The sequence below is a fragment of the Prinia subflava genome, chromosome 8, assembly GCF_021018805.1.
Source record: "Prinia subflava isolate CZ2003 ecotype Zambia chromosome 8, Cam_Psub_1.2, whole genome shotgun sequence".
Classification (NCBI taxonomy): domain Eukaryota; kingdom Metazoa; phylum Chordata; class Aves; order Passeriformes; family Cisticolidae; genus Prinia; species Prinia subflava.
The window spans coordinates 6017646-6041308 of NC_086254.1; the positions used below are offsets into that span (position 1 = coordinate 6017646).

Consider the following 23663-nt stretch of genomic DNA (forward strand, 5'->3'; position numbering starts at 1 on the left):
CTCCTCTCCTCTCCTCTCCTCTCCTCTCCTCTCCTCTCCTCTCCTCTCCTCTCCTCTCCTCTCCTCACCTACTTTTACTTATTTATTCATTTGCTTACTTATTTACACATTTGTTTATTCATTTATTTGTCACAGAATCATTTAGGCTGGAAAAGACCTCCGAGGTCACCAAGTCCAACCCGTGGCCGAACCCACCGTGGGTGCCACATCCACCCTTCCCTCAGACACCTCCAGGGTGGTGATTCCACCTCCCTGCAGCCCGTTCTGATGTTTGATCACCATTTCTGGGAAGGAATTGTTCACCCTCCTGATGTCCAACCCAAATCTGCCCCTAAGCACAGCTTAGGTTTATTATTATTGCTCACAAAGCATGTACAGAACGTATTTCTAAACAAAGCGTGTATTCAAATTATTGGTTAATTAAAAGAGCTGATTGTCTTCACTGGTACAAAGCAATTAACATCAATGTATTTGGCAAGTATTCATTAAAAAATCTAAAGGCACGTATTCGTTTCTACAAAAAAGCAAAACTGCAAATATCCTTTTTAATTATCTCTGTTTTATTGATTCCCATGCTGACTGTTGGAATTCCTGGCTCTTTCCTGCTCCAATGTCAGGATAAAGATACAGAAAATGCAGACATGGGGTTCAGTCTTGGAATGTTTATTATACCTTATCTAAGTTACAGTTTCACAAGGTGTGAGCCCTGTCTAAAAAGGCAAGAAAATGGCCACTTCTGACTTGTTTCAAGGACTTTTAAACAAGAAGCAAAACCAATTAAAACCCCACACCTAAATTATTTTTATTTAGAACCCAATTAAAGATCACTCAATGTCCACAGTGTGAGCTTTCATTAACTAACCAGAAAAATCACCCAAACCCGAAGAGAAGGAGAAAGAAGAAAGGGAAGAAGAAGGACAAAGACAACACCCCAAATCCTCCATCTTAACTCATGTGTATTACCAAACACTAAAACCCCAACATACAGCAGTTTCTATTCCCAATATTCCAATATATTCCTCAGCAGTTTCTATTTCCAATTTTTAATGTCATTATTCAATACCTATTGTGGTCCATTTTAAATTTCAATATTCCAGGACACAAAAGAAAGTTTTCAGCTCACTGATTTATGGCTCCTGAAGAAGGAAACTGGAAAATCACTATTGATGGACCTAGAAAATAGAAACTGGACCCCCACATCTGAAAACTGAACCCCACCATCTGGGAGACATATCCTGGATGTACATCCTGGAATATTGAAATATTGAAATAGATCACAGTAGCCTATAGAATTATACAGGACCAAGTATGGGTTTATGACTGTTAAGTATTGAATTGTGATGTTAAAACTAGAAATGGAAACTGCTGAGAAAGCTTGTGAATATGTATGGATATAGCCAATAAAATCCCAGCAAGTCCAGCAATGGGTGTGCAGTCGGAAGGGAAAATCCTTCCACTGTACCCAGCGCTGTCTTTGCTCACACGTTACCATGCTAATTAATTAATTATTAAATTGTTGCTTGATATATTGGCCGTGTCAAGCTCTCATTTCTAACAACACAAACCACAAGTTCATATTTGACACCCCACGCTCTAAGGCTGCTCCCTGAGCCTCCCGAGCAGCTCCCGCAGCCGCTGGATCTGCGCGCTCACGCTGCTGGCGGCGGTGCCGCCCGCGGCCGTGCACTGCTCCACGCTGCTCCGAGCACTGAACACCCGCCCCACATCGCTGCCGAACAGGGGGCTGCGCACAGGGGGGGCTCAGACACCGCCAGAGGGGGTTTGGGGAGGAATTTGGGGAGGGGGGATAGCGGAGGTACCAACCTGATGCTCTGCAGCTGCTCCAGGCTGAGGTTGTTGATGGTGATGCCTTTGGTCTCGGCCAGCTGGACGGCCTTGCCAGAGGCCACGTGGGCTTGTCTGAAGGGCATCTGCAGGGGGAAGGGGCACAGAGAGGGGACTCAGATCAGCTCTCTGCATCCAGAGAAGCCCCAGCTCCAGCTCTCCCTCCAGCACTTACTCCCTTCCGGACCAGGTACAGAGCCAGGTCAGTCGCCAGCATCTCCGGGCTCAGCGCCCTCTCCATGTTCTCCTTGTGGATCTGCAGCAGGAGGGTCCCAGGGAGGGCTCCACGTTAGCCCCTCCTTGGGCCAGGTTAGTGCTCAGGGTGAGGGGAATTCACCTGGAGCTCTAAAAGATTGCTCTGAGCCCCTGAGCAGCTGGCAGAGGGGACAAAATGAGCAGTGTGGGTGAGGCACTGAAGAGTTTTTATTTGGGAACAAGCTGGAGCTCTGCTCTCTGTGTTACTCACAGAATATGCACCATGATGATGTTGAATAGTGAGAAGATGAGAAGGATCCTTACCTGGAGGGTGGAAATCACTCCAGTGGCAACCTGGAGCACAGCATTCAGGGTGTCTACGACATCAAAGACGGCCTCCTTGTCCTCCTGTGTTGGAGCAGTGATGGAAACGGCTCTGAGCCAGCCTGGTACAGCCCAAAACCCCCCAAGCTGAGCAGCCCAGCTCTCCTGACTCCTCCAGGCAGCTCAGAGAGATGGTGTGGGGAGGAACAAGGGCTGTACCTGCAGGTCCTTGTTGTAGGTGCTCGGGAGGCCTTTGAGGACCATGAGAATTGCAGCCAACTGCAGAGGGAAACAGGACAGGCAGCAGTGAGGTACAGAGCCCACAGTTCCTTACAAAAGAAAGGGCAAGGAAAAGGAGATTCTCCAGCCCCAAAATGAGCAGTTTCCTCTCCCTCCCCTCCTTTCTGGGCTCACCCGTCCGAACACTCGCCCAGCTTTGCTGCGGATCAGCTCCAGACTGTCGGGGTTCTTCTTCTGAGGCATCAGGCTGCTGCCAGTGCTGGGGGGAGATGAGTGGGGTGCACTGGTGAGCAAATCCCTCATCCACCCACACACATCAGCGCTGACCCAGCCCTCCAAAAGCAACGTGTAGGACCCTCTTCACTGCACTCCTGTTGAGGCTGTAGGAAATCACTGGACTGACTGAGTTGCTCTTGGGTTTTGCCTCGTGCCTGGAGCTGCCACACAGCCCCACCTCTCAAAGAGAAAATTAAAAAGAGGTTCCTGCTCCAGGCTCCTCCAGGGTGATATCAGCAGGTCAGACTGTGTGTCAGGGTGACTTCAGGGAGGGAGGGCTGTGGCTGTGCCACCCTGCACACAAGGACTCTGTCGGGATTGCAAACCCAGCCAGGCAAGGAAGGGCTCTGGCAGCGTTCCCAGCACAGGGGGAAGTTCTCTCTGCCAGCAGCTCCTGCACAGGAACTGCTGGGCTGAACACAGACTTGGCTGAGTTAAGGGAATCAGAAATAAGTGACCATTTCTGAGGAATGTTCACCCTGGGAGTGCCTTTGTGCCAAGCCCTTGATGCTGGGTCAGCCTCGCACACAGGGAGATCCCAACCCCTGCCTCACCAGGGTGGGAGAGCTGAGGAGGGAAGGTGAGGGAGGAGCTCTGCCCAGAGCTGAGACCCACCTGTAGGCATCAGAGAGGGTCAGGAAGCCAAACTCGCTGGTGCTGTAGATGATGAGATCCTCAGCCATCTTGCTGAGGTGGATCATCAGCAGGGTGGCAGCAGAGAGGAATTCCACTGCAGGGAAGGCAGCAAGTCAGGAGGGGGAAAGAATGCTTGGACAACCCAGGGAACTCTGACTGGGGCTTTAGTTCATGGTGATGGATTTAATATTAAATGAACTGGGAAGGTGTCAGAGCTGCTCCCCACAGGGCTGGGGGGATTGGGCTGTGCTCACCCACAAAGTCCCTCTCGCTGACGGCGTCCATGCTGTTCAGGCTGATGGAAGCAAAGTCCAGCTCTGCAAGGGAGGGGATGGACACAGGAGGTCACACATGACCCTCCATGCACCAGGCTGCCCCAGTGCTGGTCACTTTTTATCTCTTCATTGCCCTCCACCCCCTTGTCAGCTGCTACACATCCAAAATCACATCAGGACAATCCGCTGATGCTTCCCCAAATCCCAGATATTTTGAGCAGTCCTGTTCCTCAGGCCCAGGGAGACATTTACCACTGCACAGCAGATCTCTATCAATTCCCAGGGCGTTTCCAGCCAGAGCTCCACTGCCAGGGGAGAAAGAACCAGAAGTCACACATGGTGTCCAAACTGATATCTGTCCAAAACTGAGCTCTACTGATACCAGACACCTCTCTGGAGGTTCCCCTCCCCCTGTTCATTTTGATGTCAAGTGATGTTTGTGTGGTGTGAGGCTCATCAGAGATTGAATCCTGGACTAAACCAGAATTTCTCTCCCAAACAGGAAGAGTTGCTTGATGGAAGCCTTGGAATCCTTGATTTTCAAGAGGAATAGAAAAATATTTCTGTGCTGAGAGTCTGTGGAGAGGGAACTGCAGTGTCTATGGAATAGAACCCCCAGTGGCTCAGGGGATGGACAGACCTGCCTCTTGTCTTTATCTCAGAGCAAAGGGAGGGCTGAGGATCACAATAAAAAATGAACTTTACCTTCCCAAAGGCAAGACATTGATCCTCCTCTTCACCTCTCCCAGGCGCTCAGAATCACGGGTCAGAGCAACAGCGTGGCTGGGCAAGGACAGGAGAGATCAAACAGGGAGAGGAAGCTGGAAAAATCCCACTCCAGGAGGTGGGAATGGCAAAGGATGGAGAACAGGGAGCTGCTCCATCCATGCTTGGATTCCCAGCTGGTCAGAGCCACACAGGGAGCTCCTGTTGCAGTTTGCAGGTCCCCTCTGGTTTGTCCCCACCCCTGGCTGTCCCCTCAGCACAGCAGGGCCCCGAGGGTGGCAGGTCTCACCTGAGCAGGAACTGGCTCCATCGGATGGGCTGAGCTTTCTGCAGGTGGGTGTAGCCAGGCAGGAGGACATCGATTTCTCTGGGAGGGGAAGGACAGGGGGGTGAGCAGCAGGGACAGGAGGGAGGCAGGGACAGGGCTGTACCTCCCTGCACAGGACACCCTGCAGCTGCACAGCCTCACAGCAAGCCCAGGAGTGTCCTGTCCCCAAAAAGGCCAAAGCTATGGGATACAGGAGCTGTGGACAGGGACTCACATGGCAGCACGTTCCACCAGGGTCTCGATGAGCCGCAGGAGGTGCGTGGAGATGGTGGAGAGGGAATTCCTCATGAACAGCTTCAGGTCAGTCACAACCTGTGGGGGATTGGCCAAGCACAACAGGATTCAGTGACCAAATATTGCTCAGCAGAACCCCCCTGGCACCGTTGTCCCCTCCTGGTTCTGGGTGATGGGAAGGGAAATCCTCATTTAGGATGCATCCCTGGTCACTGATTGTGAGAGCTGCTGTTGCTTTCCAGGGACAGAACCAAAATGTTATTTAGGGTGGACTTGTCAGATATTGTCAAATTAGAAGCAGAAAATTCCCAACCAACACAAGCTGATCATCCTGACCCTGGAAGATGTGTGTGCCCAGCCAGCAGAGTCAGGGCTTCTGGAGGTTTTCAGAGATGTCAGTGGAATTTTGTGGCCTTTTACCACCAGCATGCAGCCCTGCAAACCCCACTCCCCCGGGTGGATGAGTCACTGCAGCATCATTAGTTTGAAGCCATCATTAATTTAAATGAGTGGAGTGTGTCAGGGCATGAGAGAGATGAGAGAGATGAGAGAGATGGCAGAAAAATATTCAGTTCAAGAACTGAGGTGGAGGAACACAGAAGGAGAAAATGAGATTCTGTCCATACCTGATCATTCCTGCTCCTGCCAGTGTGCAACTTCCCAGCCACGTCTCCAATCAGCTCCTGAGGACAAGAGCAGCATTTCTGTCAGGATGTCTGTCAGGATCTCTGTCAGGATGTCTGTCAGGATCTCTGTCAGGATCTCTGGCAGGATCTCTGTCAGGATTTCTGTCAGGATCTCTGTCAGGATCTCTGGCAGGATCTCTGGCAGGATCTCTGGCAGGATCTCTGGCAGGATCTCTGGCAGGATCCCTGGCAGGATCCCTGGCAGGATCCCTGGCAGGATCTCTGGCAGGATCTCTGGCAGGATCTCTGGCAGGATCTCTGGCAGGATCCCTGTCAGGATCTCTGGCAGGATCTCTGGCAGGGTCTCTGGCAGGATCTCTGTGTTCCAGACAGGACAATCCACACCAGCAGATCCCCTGGCTGGAAGGGGCTCAGCTCCAGGATCCTGCAGGAGCCAGGGGATGTGTTCTGGGGAAGGGCAGGTTTGGGTTCTGTGCTGGAACAGCCCCAGAAGGGCCTTGGAGACCCCTGGCTGTGCCCCAGGGGTTCAGTGCCAGCAGCTCCAAAGGGATTTCACCGAGGGACAGAGGGACAAGCCCTTCATGTCAGGCAGAGGATGAGGAAGAAGAGGCTGGAGGAGCCAAACCTTCAGTCTGCGCTCGTTGGCAGTGTGGATATCCTCATCAGTCTGGATCACAGCAAAGACCCCCTTGGACCATTCCTCAGAGATCTGCAAACAGCACAAACACCAGGCAGCCACAGGGGTTATCAAATCCAGGGAGGCTGCTCTCAGCTCAGGAGCCATCATTTCACCTGGCAGCTTTTGAAGGGAAGGAGAAATACCTTTTCCAGGCCACCCAGGATCTTCTCCAGCTCAGTTTTGGACAGGATCCCGGACTTCTCCAAGGCTTTGGCATAAGCCCTGCTCCCCTGGATGTCCACCTCACACAGCCTCTGGTCGTAGCTAATGGAAGCATTGAGCATCTCCATGATGGGATCTGTGCTCCCACTGAACCTTCCGCCCCAAAGTTTGTTCCCCTGAGAGAGAAAACAGCACATTAAAGAGGCCTGATGACTTCTGATAAATCCTGTGCAGTAAAGAACATCCAGTGATTCATTCATCTGATCCAGAGGCCGTGCTCAGTCCCCTTCAGTGTGACAGCACTGAGCAGAAACTCCCCGGGGCTCCAGGGCCTCTGGCAGGGGGTTGAAGAGCTGGAGAACACATCACTGCCAGGGTTATTTACCCCTGAGCTCCGGGGGCTGGCCCAGGAACCTCCAAGGTATTTTGCCTCTGCAGGACTCTGCTGGGAGTCCTTGAAATTAATATCAGGGAAAGATGCAAGACCAGCACAGATTGGCTGTGTAGAGAGAGGAAAAACTAGCAGTCAGTAGGATTACAGTGAAATTAATATCCTCTAAATCCTTTTTAACTAACAGATCCTTTGATTGACAAAGAGCTGGGGCCAGCACAGACACAGAAGTGGGGTTTTCCCACCCAAAGCAGGATTCCTGTGGTGACCTCACCCTGGAATGTGTCACCTGCTGCAGGGAGGGACCAGGGGCTGGTGCAGGTTCCAGCTGTGCCCCACAGCTGGGCGTGTGCTGTGTGGGAGCTTCTCCAGCCGTGATTCACACTCTGGGTGGCCTCACCTCAGCTCTGTCACCTGCTCTGAGGCTTTTTGCTTGCCCACGTTGGACAAGCCAAGCAGTTTTAATTCTGCCAGGCTTGCACTGAAGTGGGGAAGAATTTCACTGGGGCAGAGACAATTTATGCAAGATTTCAAATGCAACTCTCCAGGTCTGCCAGGCACAAAAAGGAATTGGAGGGCACCTGAAGGAAGGGACTAAACACAGCAGCATTGCAGAGTGGATAATTACTAATCTGATTGATTTTTTAAACACCACTGGCAAGTTTCTTCTCGTGCTGGTCTCTGTAACTACCATGGACAGCAAGGAGCTGGCAGGATCTGTGCCAGAGCTTTACCAGCCAGACAAAACACTTTGAAATGTTTTTCTTGGTGACTGTTTCCATGTCCCTGTGCCTGAAAGGACCTGAAAGGACAACAGCAGAGAGCCTGCAGAGGTGAGGGTGTAGCCATGCGCAAAAGGCAGCTTTGTTAGAAAGCTGAGGGAAGGCGGAGAGGGGAATCAGAACTGAGAAAGAAGTGTTAGAGCTCCTCAGCACTCGTTTGGTGCCCTTAGGAGCAAAATTAATGCTAAATTAAAGGCCACTCTAAAGGCTCAGCACTTGACTGGAGACCAGGAATATCCAGGGATAACTTCAGTATTTAAAGATTCCCATCAAAGCCAGAAGTGTGCCAGCAGAAACACGGCCACACACACATTTACAGCCGGGAAAGCTGGAAAGTTCGCTTTGGAGCAGAGGCCGTGCCCGGAGCAGGGGCAGCGATCGGGAGAGCAGGAAGGGAACGGGCCGGGATGCCTGGGCACGCCTCGGCACAGAAGGAAACGGAGAGCGCCGCTTTTGTGCCGAGCAGTGTTTGCACAAGCCAGTGCCGGGAAGGGCCCGAGCACAGGGCCGGGAACGAGGGCCGGGACACGGGGGGGAACGGGGGGCTCGGGGCGGCTCCGCTCGGCCGAGCACCCCCGGAGGCAAAGTTCGCTCTCACCTCGGCTGCTGCCATCGCGACACTGCGGGCTCCGGGTGACACTGCGGGCTCCGTGTGACACTGCGGGCTCCGGGTGACACTGCGGGCCGGGACACTGCGGGGCGGCTCCGGGCACGGTGCTGGTCCCGGTCCCGATCCTGGTCACGGTCACGATCCCAGCTCCGGTGCCGATCCCAGCTCCAATCCCGATCTCCGGCCCCGATCCCAATCCTGGTCACAGTCGCGATCCCAGCTCCGGTCCCGATGCCAGCTCCAAACCCGGTCCCGATCCCAGTCCCAGCTCCGGTTCCGATCTCAGCTCTGTCCCGATCCCAATCCCAGCTCCAATCCCTATCCCAGCTCCACTCCCGGTCCCAGCTCCAATCTCGGTGCCGATCCCGGCTGCAATCCTGGTTCCGATCCCAGCCCCGGTGCCGGTCTCAGCTCCGCTCCCCGTGCCGGTCCCAGCTCCAGTCCCGGTCCCAATCCCGCTCCCGGTCCCAGCTCCAGTCCCGGTTCCGGTTCCGCTCCTGGTCCGATCCCACTCCTGGTCCCGCTCCCGCTCCAATCGCGGTCCTGGCCCTGCTCCTGGTCCCGCTCCCGGTCCCAGCTCCGCTCCCGGTCCCCTCCCGTCGCTCCCGGCGCTCCCGGTCCGTCCCGCCCGCCGGGGCGGGCAGTTCCCGGGCCAGCCCCGCTCCCGGCCGGGCTGTGCAGTGCCACGGCCCGTCCCTGTCGCTGTCCCTGTCCCTGTCCCTGTCCCTGTCCCTGTCCCTGTCCCTGTCCCTGTCCCTGTCGCTGTCCCTGTCGCTGTCCCTGTCCCTGTCCCTGTCGCTGTCCCTGTCTCTGTCCCTCGCAGCGCACTCAGCCCCGTTTCCCTGTCCCCTCTCGGGGTCTGCTGTCCTTTACCAGCCCCGCTGTCCCATTCAGCCCGATCCAGGTCCCGGCTCCGTGTCTGGAGCAGCAGGGCCCTGCCAGTGACACCCAGCGCCTCTGGCGGCCCCCGAGGTCCTGTCACAGCTGATTTCCTGTGGGTGCCCTCGTATCCACCCAGAACAAGGCTCAGACTCTCATACCCACCAATTAATTCACTGCTTCTCAAACATTTCCACTCAGGATTATCTCTTTTTCTCTCTCAGACTTGCAAGCTTGAGGATGCACAGATCATCACGCTGCCTACACTGAGGAAAACTCTTTGAACCGTTTTGTTGCCAAATTCATTCTTCTTCTGGAGTCCCTCACTTTCAGTGCTTCTCTTTTTTTCCATGCTCATCCTTTATGGATGGCCAGACTCCAGGCTTGGACAGGAGGTTGCTGAGGGTTTGGAAGGATGGTGAGCACGAGATTTACGTGCAGAATGAGCCAGCTGATAAAAAATCAGCCTAAGTGAATTCCTGGCTCAGGTATTCCTGTGGCCTGCAATGAGCAGGGCTTTGAGACCAAACCCCAAATCCCAGCTAGTCAGAGGAAGGTGATGGTGAAGGTCTGAAGACACCGTGGGCCACACTCTGTACTGTCTGTGGAGCTCCTCCAATCTCCAATATTTCATAATTTTAAAGAAAAGAGTGGATGGGTGGGAAGTACCAGTAAATGTAAATTACTTATTTATGTAAGAAATGTGGTAATCTGCTGCTTCCCTTTTGCTTTCGTTTCGGCCCTGTGTCACCCAGCGCTGGCCATGAGGGACAATGCCAGACATTTGCTGCTGGGAGCAAGAGAAAATCTGTTCAGCTGAGGATCTGAAGAGGAGGAACCAGAAGGTACAAATAGGAAAAATAAGGACAGTGTTTGAAAAGAAAGTTTATGGGAGGAAGAAGAACTGTGAGGGGGAGATGAGGAAATCTCTGTTCTTCTGACCCTGGAGATGTTGAATATTGTGGGACCTGTGGCTTTCTTGTCCCTTTAGCCTGGCAGCTGAGTGTGCAAAAGTGATTTCCTGGCCAAAGGTGACCAGTGAGACTGAGCCAAAGCAGGAACGCAGCAGGAAGGAAGGGAGCAAACACAAAGGAGGTTTGTGGAAAGGTAATTGAAGTGTGCTGCTGAAACACCAAGAGAATGGGTTTGTTTTAAGGCCAGAATAAGGAGAGACTGAGGATGGTGAGAAGTTGGAAAAATGGAATTTTGCTGTTGCTGATGCTCCTTCCAGGTGTTAAAAGCACAAATGCTGCAGAGGTTTGAGCACTCTGTGTCTCCCGGGGTGCAGATTTAGCTGCTGGCAGTTTGTCCTGATTGTTTGCAGCCCTTGCCCTGAACTGGCTGAGGCAGCCCCTCTGTCACTGCTGCTCCCCGCGTGTGCTGCAGCTCCGAGCCAACACCAGGGGCTGGGACAGGAATTGTGCCGGCAAAAAGGGACAATCCCAGCCTGGCAGCCTCCCCCCGGGACACACGGGGGACGAGGAGCCCTCACCCTTTCAAGCCCACCCTCACCGCCAAAGAACGGAGATGCGAGAAGCGGAATTTCAGCCAACTACAGACACGGCAGCGTTTATTAACTCCAGAGCAGCGGCACGGGCGGCCCGCTGCAGGCACGGGATGTCTCCCCACACTCTAAGCCTGCTCCTTGAGCCTCTTGAGCAGCTCCCGCAGCTGCTCGATCTGCGCGCTCACGCTGCTCTTGGCGGTGCCGCCCGCGGCCGTGCACTGCTCCACGCTGCTCAGCGCGCTGAACACCTGCGCCACATCGCTGCCGAACAGGGGGCTGCGGACAGGGGGGCTCAGACACGGGGGGGCCGCCGCACCGGCCCCCCGTGCCCGAGGGAGTGAGGGCAGGGCATCCCCCTGCCCCCCGCCCATCCTTCTGCATCCTTCTGCATCCCCCTGCCCCTCTGCCCATCCTCCCGCATCCTCCTGCCCATCCTTCTGCATCCCCCTGCCCCTCTGCCCGTCCTCCCGCATCCCCCTGCCCATCCTCCTGCATCCTCCTGCCTTTCTCCCCATCCTCCCGCATCCTCCTGCATCCTCCTGCCCCTCTGCTGATATCAGCACCAAGGGGACCCCGAGCAGCTTCACAGCCTCTGCAGCCCCTCCTGCCCCCCAGCCCCTGCCACAGCTCCTGCTGGAGTGCAGGGGAGGTGATGTTTGATGTTGTCCCCTGCAATGTTTTCAGCCCCAGTATTGATTTCCAGGATATTGAGGTGCTGCCCAGCACAGGCACTTTTTGGGCAGCGCCCTGCCCTGCCTCTATGAAATGGCTCAGATTTTTTTTTTTGCTTTGTTTCTATGTAAATCCTTTTTGGGATTCCAGTAGGTTGGATCTGTAGGAGAGCTTTCTGGGCTGCTTCCTTAACATCTGCAATCACACCTCGAGGCAGATCTACAGTTTGATCTCTGGTTTATCAGGAGCCCTGCTATATGGGCTAATGCAAGGGCTGTATAAGACTTACACAGCCCATAAAGCATATATATATAGACTATATATATATATATATATATACACAGTCTATAAAGCATACCAATATAGATTATATATATACAGACTATAAAGCATAGGATTTTAATTAATTTCGTGAGACCTCTTCTCTATTTGACGTTTTATAGCATGTATTGTGAATCTGTTAAGACTGTGCTGGAAATATATTCACAGTTATAAGGTAGATTGTAATTACTGAAAGTTCATTTTAATAGTTGCTTGAAGCAGGGAGAGCCTAAGCCACTCTCTTTAATTGATTAAGTTTTTAATCATGTCATGTGTTAGTGGTATCTACCTGGGATTTATATTGGGGTTGGTATATCTTACTGGTACGGCTATTATTTCTGTTGATGCTACGTTGAAATCTTATTTTAACGCTTTTCTTCTAATTTCTGCCTAATTGGTAAAATCTGGTAGGTTTTTTGTAACAGAGGCACAAACCTGATGCTCTTCAGGTCCTCCAGGCTGAGGTTGTTGATGGTGATGCCTTTGGTCTCGGCGAGGTGGACGGCCTTGCCAGCAGCAATGTGGGCTTGTCTGAAGGGCATCTGCAGGGGCAGGAGCGGTGGCACTCAGTGCCCAGCACCTGGGCTGCTTTCCATGAGGAAAATGGATGTGGTACTCTTTTTGGGCAGGCCTGTTTTCCCTTAGGCAATGCAAGTTAAATCCAGCAGTGCTGGGGTGGAAGAGGGGAGGGTTGAGGAATTAATTATGATTGAGTAATTTGGGTGTAAATCCCTGTGAGGTCCCCCAGGGCAGCACTGCCTGGAGATGCGTTTGCAGCTTCCATGGCTGCTCACCACCCTGGGACAGAGGAGAGGGGCCCAGCTCCTCACGGAGCAGCTCCCTGCATCCAAAGAAAGCCCAGCTCCAGCTCTCCCTCTGGACTTACTCCTTTGTGAACCAGGTACAGAGCCAGGTCAGACGACAGGATCTCCGGGCTCAGCGCCTTCTCCATGTTCTCCTTGTTGATCTGCAGGAAGGAGGGGCAGAGGGAGGTGTTACCCATCACCAGCTCCTCCTCAGGGCACATTCACTCTAAAATGAGCAGTGTGGGTGAGGCACTGAAGAGTTTTCACTTTAGGACCACTCTAGACTCCTGTGTTACTCACAGAATATGCACCATGATGATGTTGAATAGTGAGAGGATGAGAGGAATCCTTACCTGGAGGGTGGAAATCACTCCAGTGGCAACCTGGAGCACAGCATTCAGGGTGTCTACGACATCAAAGACGGCCTCCTTGTCCTCCTGTGTTGGAGCAGTGATGGAAACGGCTCTGAGCCAGCCTGGTGCAGCACAAGAGGCTGAGCAGGGCAGGCAGCAGAGCAGGGATGTGACCCCAGAGGTGACACTCAGGGTGTCACTGCAGCATCCCCTCCCTCAGCCCCTTTCCCAGCACACAGCCAGGGGCTGTGCACAGCGAGGGAGTGCTGGGACAGCTCAAGGGTAGGAGATGGCTTTGGCTGCTCAGAGAGATGGAGTGGGGAGGAACAAGGGCTGTACCTGCAGGTCCTTGTTGTAGGTGCTCGGGAGGCCTTTGAGGACCATGAGAATTGCAGCCAACTGCAGAGGGAAACAGGACAGGCAGGCAGTGAGGTACAGAACCCACAGTTCCTTACAAAAGAAAGGGCAAGGAAAAGGAGATTCTCCAGCCCCAAAATGAGCAGTTTCCTCTCCCTCCCCTCCTTTCTGGGCTCACCCGTCCGAACACTCGCCCGGCTTTGCTGCGGATCAGCTCCAGACTGTCGGGGTTCTTCTTCTGAGGCATCAGGCTGCTGCCAGAGCTGCAGGGAAGGGGTGTGGAGAGCACTGGTGAGCAAAACCCTCTGGCTGAAATCCCTGTTCCAGCCCTCTGAAAGGAACCTCTAAACCCCCTTTCCTTGTGCTCCTGTTGAGGGTGTAGGAAATCAGTGAACGGAGCGTGCCGAGTCTCTCATGTTTCCCTCAGCAAAGCCTTGAGGTTTGCACCTTGTCTGGGGCTGCCACACAGCCCCAGCTCTCAAAGAGAAACTTAAAGCAGCTGCAGAGGTGAAATCACAGGCCAGGCTAAGAGCTCTGAGGGAGGGAGGGCTGTGGCTGTGCCACCCTGCACACAAGGACTCCGTCAGGATTGCAAACCCAGCCAGGCAAGGAAGGGCTCTGGCAGCGTTCCCAGCACAGGGGGAAGTTCTCTCTGCCAGCAGCTCCTGCACAGGAACTGCTGGGCTGAACACAGACTTGGCTGAGTTAAGGGAATCAACAATAAGTGACCATTTCTGAGGAATGTTCACCCTGGGGGTGCCTTTGTGCCAAGCCCTTGATGCTGGGTCAGCCTCGCACACAGGGAGATCCCAACCCCTGCCTCACCAGGGTGGGAGAGCTGAGGAGAATCCCTCAGCAGAGACCAAAACCTACCAGTAGGTATCAGAGAGGGTCAGGAAGCCAAACTCGCTGGTGCTGTAGATGATGAGATCCTCAGCCATCTTGCTGAGGTGGATCATCAGCAGGGTGGCAGCAGAGAGGAATTCCACTGCAGGGAAGGCAGCAAGTCAGGAGGAGAAAAAATGCTTGGACAACCCAGGGAACTCTGACTGGGGCTTTACTTCCTGGTGATGGATTTAATATTAAATGAACTGGGAAGGTGTCAGAGCTGCTCCCCACAGGGCTGGGGGGATTGGGCTGTGCTCACCCACAAAGTCCCTCTCGCTGACGGCGTCCATGCTGTTCAGGCTGATGGAAGCAAAGTCCAGCTCTGCAAGGGAGGGGATGGACACAGGAGGTCACACTGGCCCTGACAGGGCCAGGCTGCCCCAGAGGAGGTGACTGTGAGCCCTCGAGCAGTCCCAGGAACACAAACACAATTAGTGGAGTTTTTTTTAATGATCCCAGACAGGCAGAGTGCAGCAGGGGTGGCTCTTCCTCCCACCTCGCTGGCACTGCCTGTCTTTCTGCAGCAAAAATCCTGGAAATTGAAAGGCTCTGGCTGCAGGCAGGGGCATTGTGGTGCCCTTCCCTCCCTCCCAGGTGTGACAGGTACCCCCACACCCCTCAGGCCCAGTGAAACATTTACCACTGCGCAGCAGCTCTCTGTCGATCTCCAGGGGGTTCCCAGCCAGAGCGCCGCTGCCAGGGGAGAAAAAACAGAAATCATGCAATCCTCCTTTCACATCCAGCCAAAGCTGAGCTCTGGGAAGCAGGGAAGGCCCCCCTGAAGACTTTGCAGATCAAAGCAAGGCCCAGTGATCACCAATACAGCAGATTTTACCTTCCCAAAGGCAGGACATTGATCCTCTTTTTTATCTCTCCCAGGCGCTCAGAATCGCGGGTCAGAGCAACAGCGTGGCTGGGGAAGGACAAGGGGGAGAGAGCCCATGAGGCCAGGGAATGGCTCTTTCCTCTCCAGTCATTGTCCTGCCATGCCTGGAGCCTGGCATCCCCCTCAAACACGAGGTTGGAGTGGAGCCTGGACAGAGCCAGGGGACGCAGGGAGCTCCTGTTGCAGTTTGCAGATCCCCTCTGGTTTGTCCCCAGCCCTGGCTGTCCCCTCAGCACAGCAGGGCCCCGAGGGTGGCAGGTCTCACCTGAGCAGGAACTGGCTCCATCGGATGGGCTGAGCTTTCTGCAGGTGGGTGTAGCCAGGCAGGAGGACATCGATTTCTCTGGGAGGGGAAGGACAGGGGGGTGAGCAGCAGGGACAGGGACACTGCAGGGCTCCTGGCAATGTCACAAACTGAGCATCCTCAGCCTGTGTTGTGCTGGAGCTGGTCCATCATGTCAGCTCCCAAGACAAGCACACCGGGTTTAGCTGTTCCAGGGGGGTGAATCTGCCCTGAGCCTCCCTGGAAAATCACCTGGAGCAGCAAATCCCTCTGTGGCAGGCCAGGCTCGCCCAGCCCACCCCAGGTTTGGAGTGTGAGGAGCAGAGCTAGACAGGGAGGTGACACCGCTGAGCTGCTTTTTTTTTTTCTCATACAGAAAAACCTGAAATATTTCCCTCACTCCTTCAGATGGGTTTGGTGCCTTCTAAAACATTGTGTGCACCTCCCACCTGAACTCCTTTGCCAGGAATGAAAGAAAGTGTCTCTGAGGGAGGAGGAAAGTTCCTGTGATGTGAACTCTGGAGAAAAAGGGGCTGCTGTGTCCCCAAACTGCCTGGCTGAACCTCCCTGCACAGGAGACCCTGCTGCTGCCCAGGGGGGTCAGGCAAACACAAACCAAGGCGTGTCCTGTCCCCAAAAAGGCTCAAGATATGGAAAACAGGGGCTGTGGACAAGGACTCACATGGCAGCACGTTCCACCAGGGTCTTGATGAGCTGCAGGAGGTGCGTGGAGATGATGGAGAGGGAATTCTTCATGAACAGCTTCAGGTCAGTCACAACCTGTGCGGGATTGGCCACAGTCAGGCCATAAAGAATGTCACATATGCAGTGACATCAGGGCAAACCCCTCCTCGGCCTGTGTGGGGGAAGGTGCATCTTCTCCTCATCATTTGGTCGTATTTATGTGGTAATGTCACCACTTCTTGCTCTCTGGGGAGAGTTCCAGAGGCCAGTCTGGACTGAGGTCTCCTGAAATGAGGAAGGGGAGGAACACAGAAGGAGAAAAGAAGATTCTGTCCATACCTGATCATTCCTGCTCCTGCCAGTGTGCAACTTCCCAGCCACGTCTCCAATCAGCTCCTGAGGACAAGAGCAGCATTTCTGTCAGGATCTCTGGCAGGATCTCTGGCAGGATCTCTGTCAGGATCTCTGGCAGGATTTCTGTCAGGATCTCTGGCAGGATCTCTGGCAGGATTTCTGCCAGGATCTCTGGCAGGATCTCTGGCAGGATTTCTGTCAGGATTTCTGTCAGGATCTCTGGAAGGGTCTCTGGCAGGATCTCTGGCAGGATTTCTGCCAGGATCTCTGGCAGGATCTCTGTCAGGATTTCTGTCAGGATCTCTGGCAGGATCTCTGGCAGGATCTCTGTCAGGATTTCTGGCAGGATCTCTGGCAGGGTCTCTGTGTTCCAAACAGGACAATCCACACCAGCAGATCCCCCTGGCTGGAAGGGGCTCAGCTCCAGGATCCTGTAGGAGCCAGGGGATGTGTTCTGGGGAAGGGCAGGTTTGGGTTCTGTGCTGGAACAGCCCCAGAAGGGCCTTGGAGACCCCTGGCTGTGGCCCAGGGGTTCAGTGCCAGCAGCTCCAAAGGGATTTCACCGAGGGACAGAGGGACAAGCCCTTCATGTCAGGCAGAGGATGAGGAAGAAGAGGCTGGAGGAGCCAAACCTTCAGTCTGCGCTCGTTGGCAGTGTGGATATCCTCATCAGTCTGGATCACAGCAAAGACCCCCTTGGACCATTCCTCAGAGATCTGCAAACAGCACAAACATCACAGTCACCCTGCTGTGTCTGGGGCTGGCAGTGTCCCCAGCAATCCCAGCTCCTGTCATTCCCAATCCCTGGCACTCAGGCTGTACCCTGATATTCCATGCCATTGGTGGGATTCACCTCTTTACCCACGATGATCCTGCAGGGTTAGGGAGGATTTAAGCATTGCAAGGAAAGATTGAGCTTAAATGTCAGTGATTTCTTCAGCCTCAGCCACAAAGCCTTTCCTATAAAACATTGCCCAGACTCACCATTGTCCAGGGTGGGTGGGCACAATGGATATTTCATAAAAACCCTTCTCTGCTGCTTCCTCCTCCCCCCTACACCTGCTGTGCATTGCCTCCTGCCAAGTCGGGCAGCCAGACTCAAAATTCCACATTCCAGCATGAAAAGGGTGTTCTTAATTCACACTGAAACGATTTCTAGGGACTGCTCAGTCTGAAGAGGACACGGAGACCTTTAAAGATGCTCTTGGAAACAGAAGGTGCTGCCAGGTAAGGAGACATTCATTCCAGCACACAAGAGAGGCGGTGAAGGGAAGGAGAAATACCTTTTCCAGGCCACTCAGGATCTTCTCCAGCTCGGTTTTGGACAGGATTCCAGCCTTCTCCAAGGCTTTGGCATAAGCCATGCTCCCCTGGATGTCGACTTCAGAGAGTCTCTGATCAACAGTGATGGAAGCGCTGAGCATCTCCATGATGGGGTCTGTGCTCCCCACAAACCTTCCTGCCATCATTTTGTCCCCCTGCAAGGGAAGGGAAGAGACACAAATTTATGGATATACCCCCTAAAAATCAGTTTTGTGTCCATCTCAGTCCATACCAAAGTAAAACAGAGGAATAAAACCATTCCCAGGAATGGTTTTATTCAGTCTATACCAGCAAAACCCTGGACTTGGAGCATGTCACTGTCACTAGAATTTAGCCCCTGAGGTTACAGGTCTGGCTTGGGGATCCTCCAAGACATTTGACTTCTGCAGGACTCTCTGGAAATAAGCACCAGGGCATGTGGTGCAAGACCAGCATGGAACTCACTTTTCAGGCACTGCTGATCTCTGACCCTTTGATGGACAAAAAAAACAAAAACAAAACCAAAAACACACAAACAAAAATCAAGAAAGAAAATTAGAAAGGTAAAGAAGTAAAGGAGTCAGAGATACAGTGAAAGCTGTTCTCTGATCCTTGAAATAATAAAATATTCCTCCGACAACGAGCTGTGGCCCAGCACAAGCTCTAAAACTTTCCTGTGACTATAAACTGTCTGAAGTCACCGCTTGAAGCAGCTCCAGGGCCCACAACGTTGTTGCTTAAATTAGGATTAAACCGGTAAAGGTGCAGGTTGCAGGAAGGGAGGCCTGGGTGCCTTTCGGTGTTAAAAATGCTCAAATGAGATGAGAAAGGAAGAGAAAACCCCAAAGCAGCCCCAGAAGGGCTCGGCAGGTGCGCGGCTACCATGGACAGCGGGCAGGGAGCGCGACACCAGCGCGCTTTTCCCAAAGGATGGGCGCAGGGAAGGGCAGGAGGGAGCCGAGGGAGACTCGGGGCGGGAGGAAGGCTCGGAGAGCGGCAGAGCTGCGTTTAAAGCGGGTTTGGCCGCAGGAGCTGCCGCGGCGGGGAAATGGGGGGAAAAAAGCAAAGTTTGGAGCTCCTCGCTGGACAAGCCGTGATGGGCAGAGGGGACGGGGAGGGAATGGTGCTGGGAGGGGAGGGCTGGGATAGGAAAAGGTGTCCAGGGACATCTTCGCTGCCGGGATCAGAGGCGGGACGGTGGATTATTATAGCAAAGATTATTGGTGGATTATTGGTTCGCTGTCCCCTTCTCCATTGAAAACCCGGGAAAATCACACACAGAATCATTCTGGTCAGAAAAGACCTCCAAGATCAGCGAGTCCAACACTGCCAGGACCACCCCAACCACACGGGCACCCTTCCTGAGCCCTCCCGGGGATGCTGATCCCACCCGTTCCAGACGGAGCAGAGAAGGACCCGGAGCAAAGCCCAGCTCCCTCTCACCTCGGCTGCCATTTCGGACGACGTTTTGCTCGTTTGTGCAGCGATCCTGGCACCTGGTGCAACCTGCGGGACACGCGGGGATGCTCAGCTCCCGCTCCCTGGGGCATCGCTCCCGGTGCGCTCCCGCTCCCTGGGGCATCGCTCCCGGTGCGCTCCCGCTCCCTGGGGCATCGCTCCCGGTGCGCTCCCGGTGCGCTCCCCGTCCCTGGGGCATCGCTCCCGGTACGCTCCCAATTCCCCGGACATCACTCCCTGCCCCGTTCCCGGTTTCCCGGGCATCACTCCCTGCCTCTCTCCCGGTTCCTGGGCATCACTCCCTGCCCCTCTCCCGGTGAGCTCCCAATTCCCCGGGCATCACTCCTTGCCCCGCTCCCGGTTCCTCAGGCATCACTCCCTGCCCCTCTCCCGGTTCCCCGGGCATCACTCCCTGCCCCGTTCCCGGTTCCCGGGCATCACTCCCTGCCCGTTCCTGGTTCCTGGGCATCACTCCCTGCCCCGTTCCCGGTTCCTGGGCATCACTCCCTGCCCCGTTCCCGGTTCCAGGGGCATCACTCCCTGCCCCGTTCCCGGTCCCCCGGGCATCACTCCCTGCCCGTTCCCGGTTCCCCGGGCATCACTCCCTGCCCCGTTCCCGGTTCCCCGGGCATCACTCCCTGCCCCGTTCCCGGTTCCCCGGGCACCGCTCACCCGCTCCGCTCGCAGCCCCGGCCGCTCTGTGGCTCGCTGCTCCCCGGCCCCTCCGCCCCGCTTTTACAGCCCTCGGCTCGGGGCTGGCGGCTCGGCCCGCCCCGGGGCGGGGTGTGCCCGGGGCCGGCCCCGCTCGGGTCCCCCCCGTGTCCCTTCCCACCCCTGCGGCTCGGGGGCAGGGGGTGCTTTGGAGCGGGGATGCTGGCGAGGGATGCTCGAGTGATGCTTCTTCTGCGCTGTGGACAGGTCAGGAACACCCTTGGAATGCTTTGTTGGAATATCCCATCACTCTGTGTCACACCCCTCTCATGAGCAATCTTTAATAGAAATAGAAATAGAAATAGAAATAGAAATAGAAATAGAAATAGAAATAGAAATAGAAATAGAAATAGAAATAGAAATAGAAATAGAAATAGAAATAGAAATAGAAATAGAAATAGAAATAGAAATAGAAATAGAAATAGAAATAGAAATAGAAATAGAAATAGAAATAGAAATAGAAATAGAAATAGAAATAGAAATATAACCGATGCAGGGCTCTGTCCCCACTGCCACCCCAGCAAACACGAACAATGGATGGGAGCCTCCTGCTCTTCCCCATCTCTGCACGGATCAAAGTGTTCACCCTCCTGGAAAGAGGCTGCACCCCCAATTTGGGGCTCCCCTGCTGTCCCCAGGTTTTGGGGTCACCTGAGAGCCTCAGGCAGCGGCTGTGGGGCTTGGAGTTATATTTATGGCAATAATAACTACCTATAACTATCTATAACTATCTAACTATCTATAGCTATCTATAACTATCTAATAACCTCTATCCTAAACTCATCACTCCCCAAATATCACGGAATTAGTGATTCATGTAAAGCACAGGAGACCTCTGAGGGCAGCAGAGCTGTGGCTCAGCACGGATTTCCCATTAACTCCTCAGACTCAGCATCTTCTGCAGCCCCTCCACACAAAGCTGAGCATTTGCTGCTTTCTCCAGGGGAACTCCTGCAGTGTAATATTTTTCTGTGTCCAAACCTCTCACAGAGTTCAGATTTCTCATATTCCAGCTTTCTCATCCACGTTTTTGTTGGAGTTTCCTCCCTTAAACTGACCCTCTTGTTCTTTTTCTACTCTTCTCTCAGTTCTACAACTTATCTCCTTTTCCTTTTCCCACTGGGAAACCAAAACAGTTCTCGATCCTTTTGCAGTCCCATTCCTTCCTCTTGTGAAATCCCTCATTTTTACCACATTTCTTGTCTCCTTCACCTTTTCAGAGTGCCCTTGTCCTTACCCTGGACTTTGACAGGAGATTGCCAATGTGAAGACATTAAGGACGGGATTTACAACTCGAGTGAGTCGGTGTAAATCAGATTTTGCTACCCCATGTCTGATATGACATGTGACAGGGGATATTCCATCCACACGGGATCTGTCAGCAGTGCCACTGTGGATTTAGCAAATTTCCCAGGATTAGCTGGCTTGGAGTGCCCTGCTCAGCTCCTGCCCCAGTGTGTATCTAGGAAATGCTGGATTCTCTCTTTATTTTTAGATCAAACAGGCAATAAATGTGTTTTTCTCATAATAAACAATGTAGAATGTAGATTTTATAATGAGAATGGAAGTAAAACAAAATACAAGCAGGATTCCTCAACTTAAACATGAACATTGAAGAAGTAGGATTTCTTGAAGATGTTTGGAGCTGGAGAGTTAAACTTTTTTGAGGGGAAAAGAGGAAAATATCATAAATATACTTTTTAATGCAAAATGAAGTGCATTCTCATTACTATCTTTCCATTTGTTCTGGTTTGGAAGTCTCTTCACTTCCCATCATCACCTTTCAGTGTTTTATTAGAAACAGAAAGATTAACCTCAAAATCCTCACCCCACAGTGAATACCAAGGAAGTTCTGAAGGAAAAACCTCCCACTTATTTTCCTTTCTGGCACAGGGGATGGCAGATTATTCCTACATCAGTATTCCCAGCTCCACCTTTTTGAAGGTGAAAATAAGTACTAGAGAGTAATTTGCCAATTCTGCAGGACAGAGAAGTTTAATTAAATATATTTGAGTGTTCTTAAAGATCTGAACTTTATTTGTGTTTTTGTAATCAGAGTCTTTCTCTACTATTTCCCTTTTTTGCTGGAAGTGTGCAATGCTGAGGGAGTGCAGCTCCCAAGGAGCTTTGGTGGCTCTGGAAATCCACTTTTCACCACAGGACTGCAAAGGACAAGGATGGCTGAAACAGCTACATTGCACCTTCTTTCAAAAACATCAATTTTTTTAGCTGTCTTTTCACTTTGGAGACAGAAAACAGCTCCATGGGCTGAACGTGCCGCGTCAGCTCGGCTGACATGGAGCCCGTGCTGACATTTTTTGTTCAAAAAAAACCCGAATTTTTGAATGTAAAAGGAAAAAAAAAAAAAAAGACACCACAGGGTGCTGAACGAAATGCTGAACACAGTAAACATCTTTCATGACAAAGAACACAAATACCCAGCAGATCTGCTGCCAATAGCAAGTCCTGGGCCCCCTGCTTTCAACAGTTAATACTGAGGCCCCTCTCTCCCCAAGCCTTACTGGTAACAATCACAATGTTAAAATGTTGACATGCTAAGCACATTTGGAAAAAAACCCATGTCTGCATTCCCTGGGGGTGGTGTAGCATCACTGTCTAACACCTAAAGAGCAGCAGTTAAAGCCAAAGTGACCTTCTCACCTCACCCCCTGCACAATTGGTGATTTTCCCTTTGGTGGGGTCAGTGGAGCTGGAGCTGACCCATATTTGGATTTACAGCCTGCCAGGGTTCCTGTCTCCACTGGGAAATGTTCAGGAGGAGTATCTCTACCAGGGAAAAAAAAGATGTTGGAAGAGGTTTTTGTGTCGTGCTCCTTCATCCCCAGCTGCGTCTTCGTTGTGGGTTGTAAAGAGCAGCAGTAATTGGAAAAAGGTGTCAGAAAAGTGAAATTTGGGGGAAAGAGTGGGCAAAATGTGTGAGGAAAGTGGAATTTTGGGAAAGGGTGGAAAAAACGTGCCAGGAAATTGAAAATTTGGGGGAAAGGGTAGAAAAAAAGTGTCAGGAAATTGAAAATTTGGGGGAAAGGGTAGATAAAAAGTGTCAGGAAATTGAAATTTTGGGGAAAGAGTGAGAAAAATGTGTCAGAAAAGTGAAATTTTGGGGAAAGAGTGGAAAAATGTGTCAGGAAATTGAAAATTTGGGAAAGGGTGGAAGAAACGTCAGGAGAGTGAAATTTTAGGGAAAGGGTGGAAAATATGTGTCAGGAATTGAAATTTTGGGGAAATAGTGGAAATAAATAGAGGATTTTGCTGTTGGGGGAGAGATATAAAGAGATGTAAAAGAGAATTAAGATTATTGTGCTGAAGATTCTGAAGAGAGCGGTGAGAGGCAGACAAGGCTTAGCAGATTCCTGGAATGAAACCCTGAAATTCGATTGTCTGGAAATACTCTCTTTTCACACAAAACCCAGCATCCCTTCCCTTCTTCCAGGCAGCTGCACGTGGAGGGTTTGGGACGTGGCAGAGCGGTCACAGAGCTTTTGCTGTGCCAGTTTTGGCCAACTCACAAGGCCAGTTAATCCTGACATGAAAAAGGGCAGCATCCATCGCATCCTGTGCCCTCAGTCACAGCTCTCAGTCTGAATTTGGAGACCTCTCTCCTGGCTTTTTTTTATTTCCTAGGACTCCACAATAAGTGATTCTGAAGTATAAATTAATTTTTATCTGTGCTACTACAACCCGTAGGTGATGGGGTGCATATGCCCACTGAAACTTTTATTTTAAGGGTTTTCTAATTAAAAGGGATGGAAAGGCTTTGTAGTTGGCTTTTAAATTTTGTCCAGCACTTCTGTATCTGGTGATGAAAGTTCCTGGATAACTGGGAGCTGTTCC

The 23663-nt window shown here is 52.5% G+C and overlaps 2 protein-coding genes across 2 annotated transcripts; both read right to left on the bottom strand.

The window, feature by feature from the left end:
• Window positions 1-647: 647 nt before the first annotated feature.
• Window positions 648-8942, bottom strand: LOC134553172 (argininosuccinate lyase-like). Its single transcript, XM_063402565.1, has 16 exons — window positions 8339-8942; window positions 6549-6743; window positions 6352-6435; window positions 5706-5762; window positions 5060-5157; window positions 4807-4884; window positions 4497-4574; window positions 4044-4096; window positions 3771-3833; window positions 3496-3610; window positions 2779-2863; window positions 2584-2643; window positions 2365-2448; window positions 2021-2101; window positions 1825-1931; window positions 648-1744 (listed from the first exon to the last, which is right to left on the bottom strand). Exons 1-16 carry the CDS (start codon window positions 8351-8353, stop codon window positions 1594-1596), a joined length of 1404 nt encoding a protein of 467 aa, XP_063258635.1. The 5' UTR covers window positions 8354-8942; the 3' UTR covers window positions 648-1593.
• Window positions 8943-10771: 1829 nt separating this feature from the next.
• LOC134553173 (argininosuccinate lyase) lies at window positions 10772-19112 on the bottom strand. The gene is made up of 16 exons (XM_063402566.1): window positions 19086-19112; window positions 17624-17818; window positions 16973-17056; window positions 16326-16382; window positions 15985-16082; window positions 15285-15362; window positions 14969-15046; window positions 14774-14826; window positions 14393-14455; window positions 14119-14233; window positions 13424-13508; window positions 13228-13287; window positions 12889-12972; window positions 12616-12696; window positions 12165-12271; window positions 10772-11012 (listed from the first exon to the last, which is right to left on the bottom strand). The coding sequence occupies exons 1-16, from the start codon at window positions 19095-19097 to the stop codon at window positions 10862-10864; spliced, it is 1401 nt and encodes a 466-aa protein (XP_063258636.1). The 5' UTR covers window positions 19098-19112; the 3' UTR covers window positions 10772-10861.
• Between the last annotated feature and the right edge of the window lie 4551 nt (window positions 19113-23663).

Coding starts and splice junctions, on each gene's coding strand:
- LOC134553172 (XM_063402565.1), bottom strand. Junction 2,449..2,583: donor CCTACAACAAGGACCTGCAG/GTACAGCCCTTG, acceptor GCTCCAACACAG/GAGGACAAGGAGGCCGTCTT. Junction 2,102..2,364: donor GAGTGATTTCCACCCTCCAG/GTAAGGATCCTT, acceptor CTCCTGCTGCAG/ATCCACAAGGAGAACATGGA.
- LOC134553173 (XM_063402566.1), bottom strand. Junction 15,363..15,984: donor CTGGTGGAACGTGCTGCCAT/GTGAGTCCTTGT, acceptor TTCCCCTCCCAG/AGAAATCGATGTCCTCCTGC. Junction 13,509..14,118: donor ACCCTCTCTGATACCTACTG/GTAGGTTTTGGT, acceptor CCTTCCCTGCAG/CTCTGGCAGCAGCCTGATGC.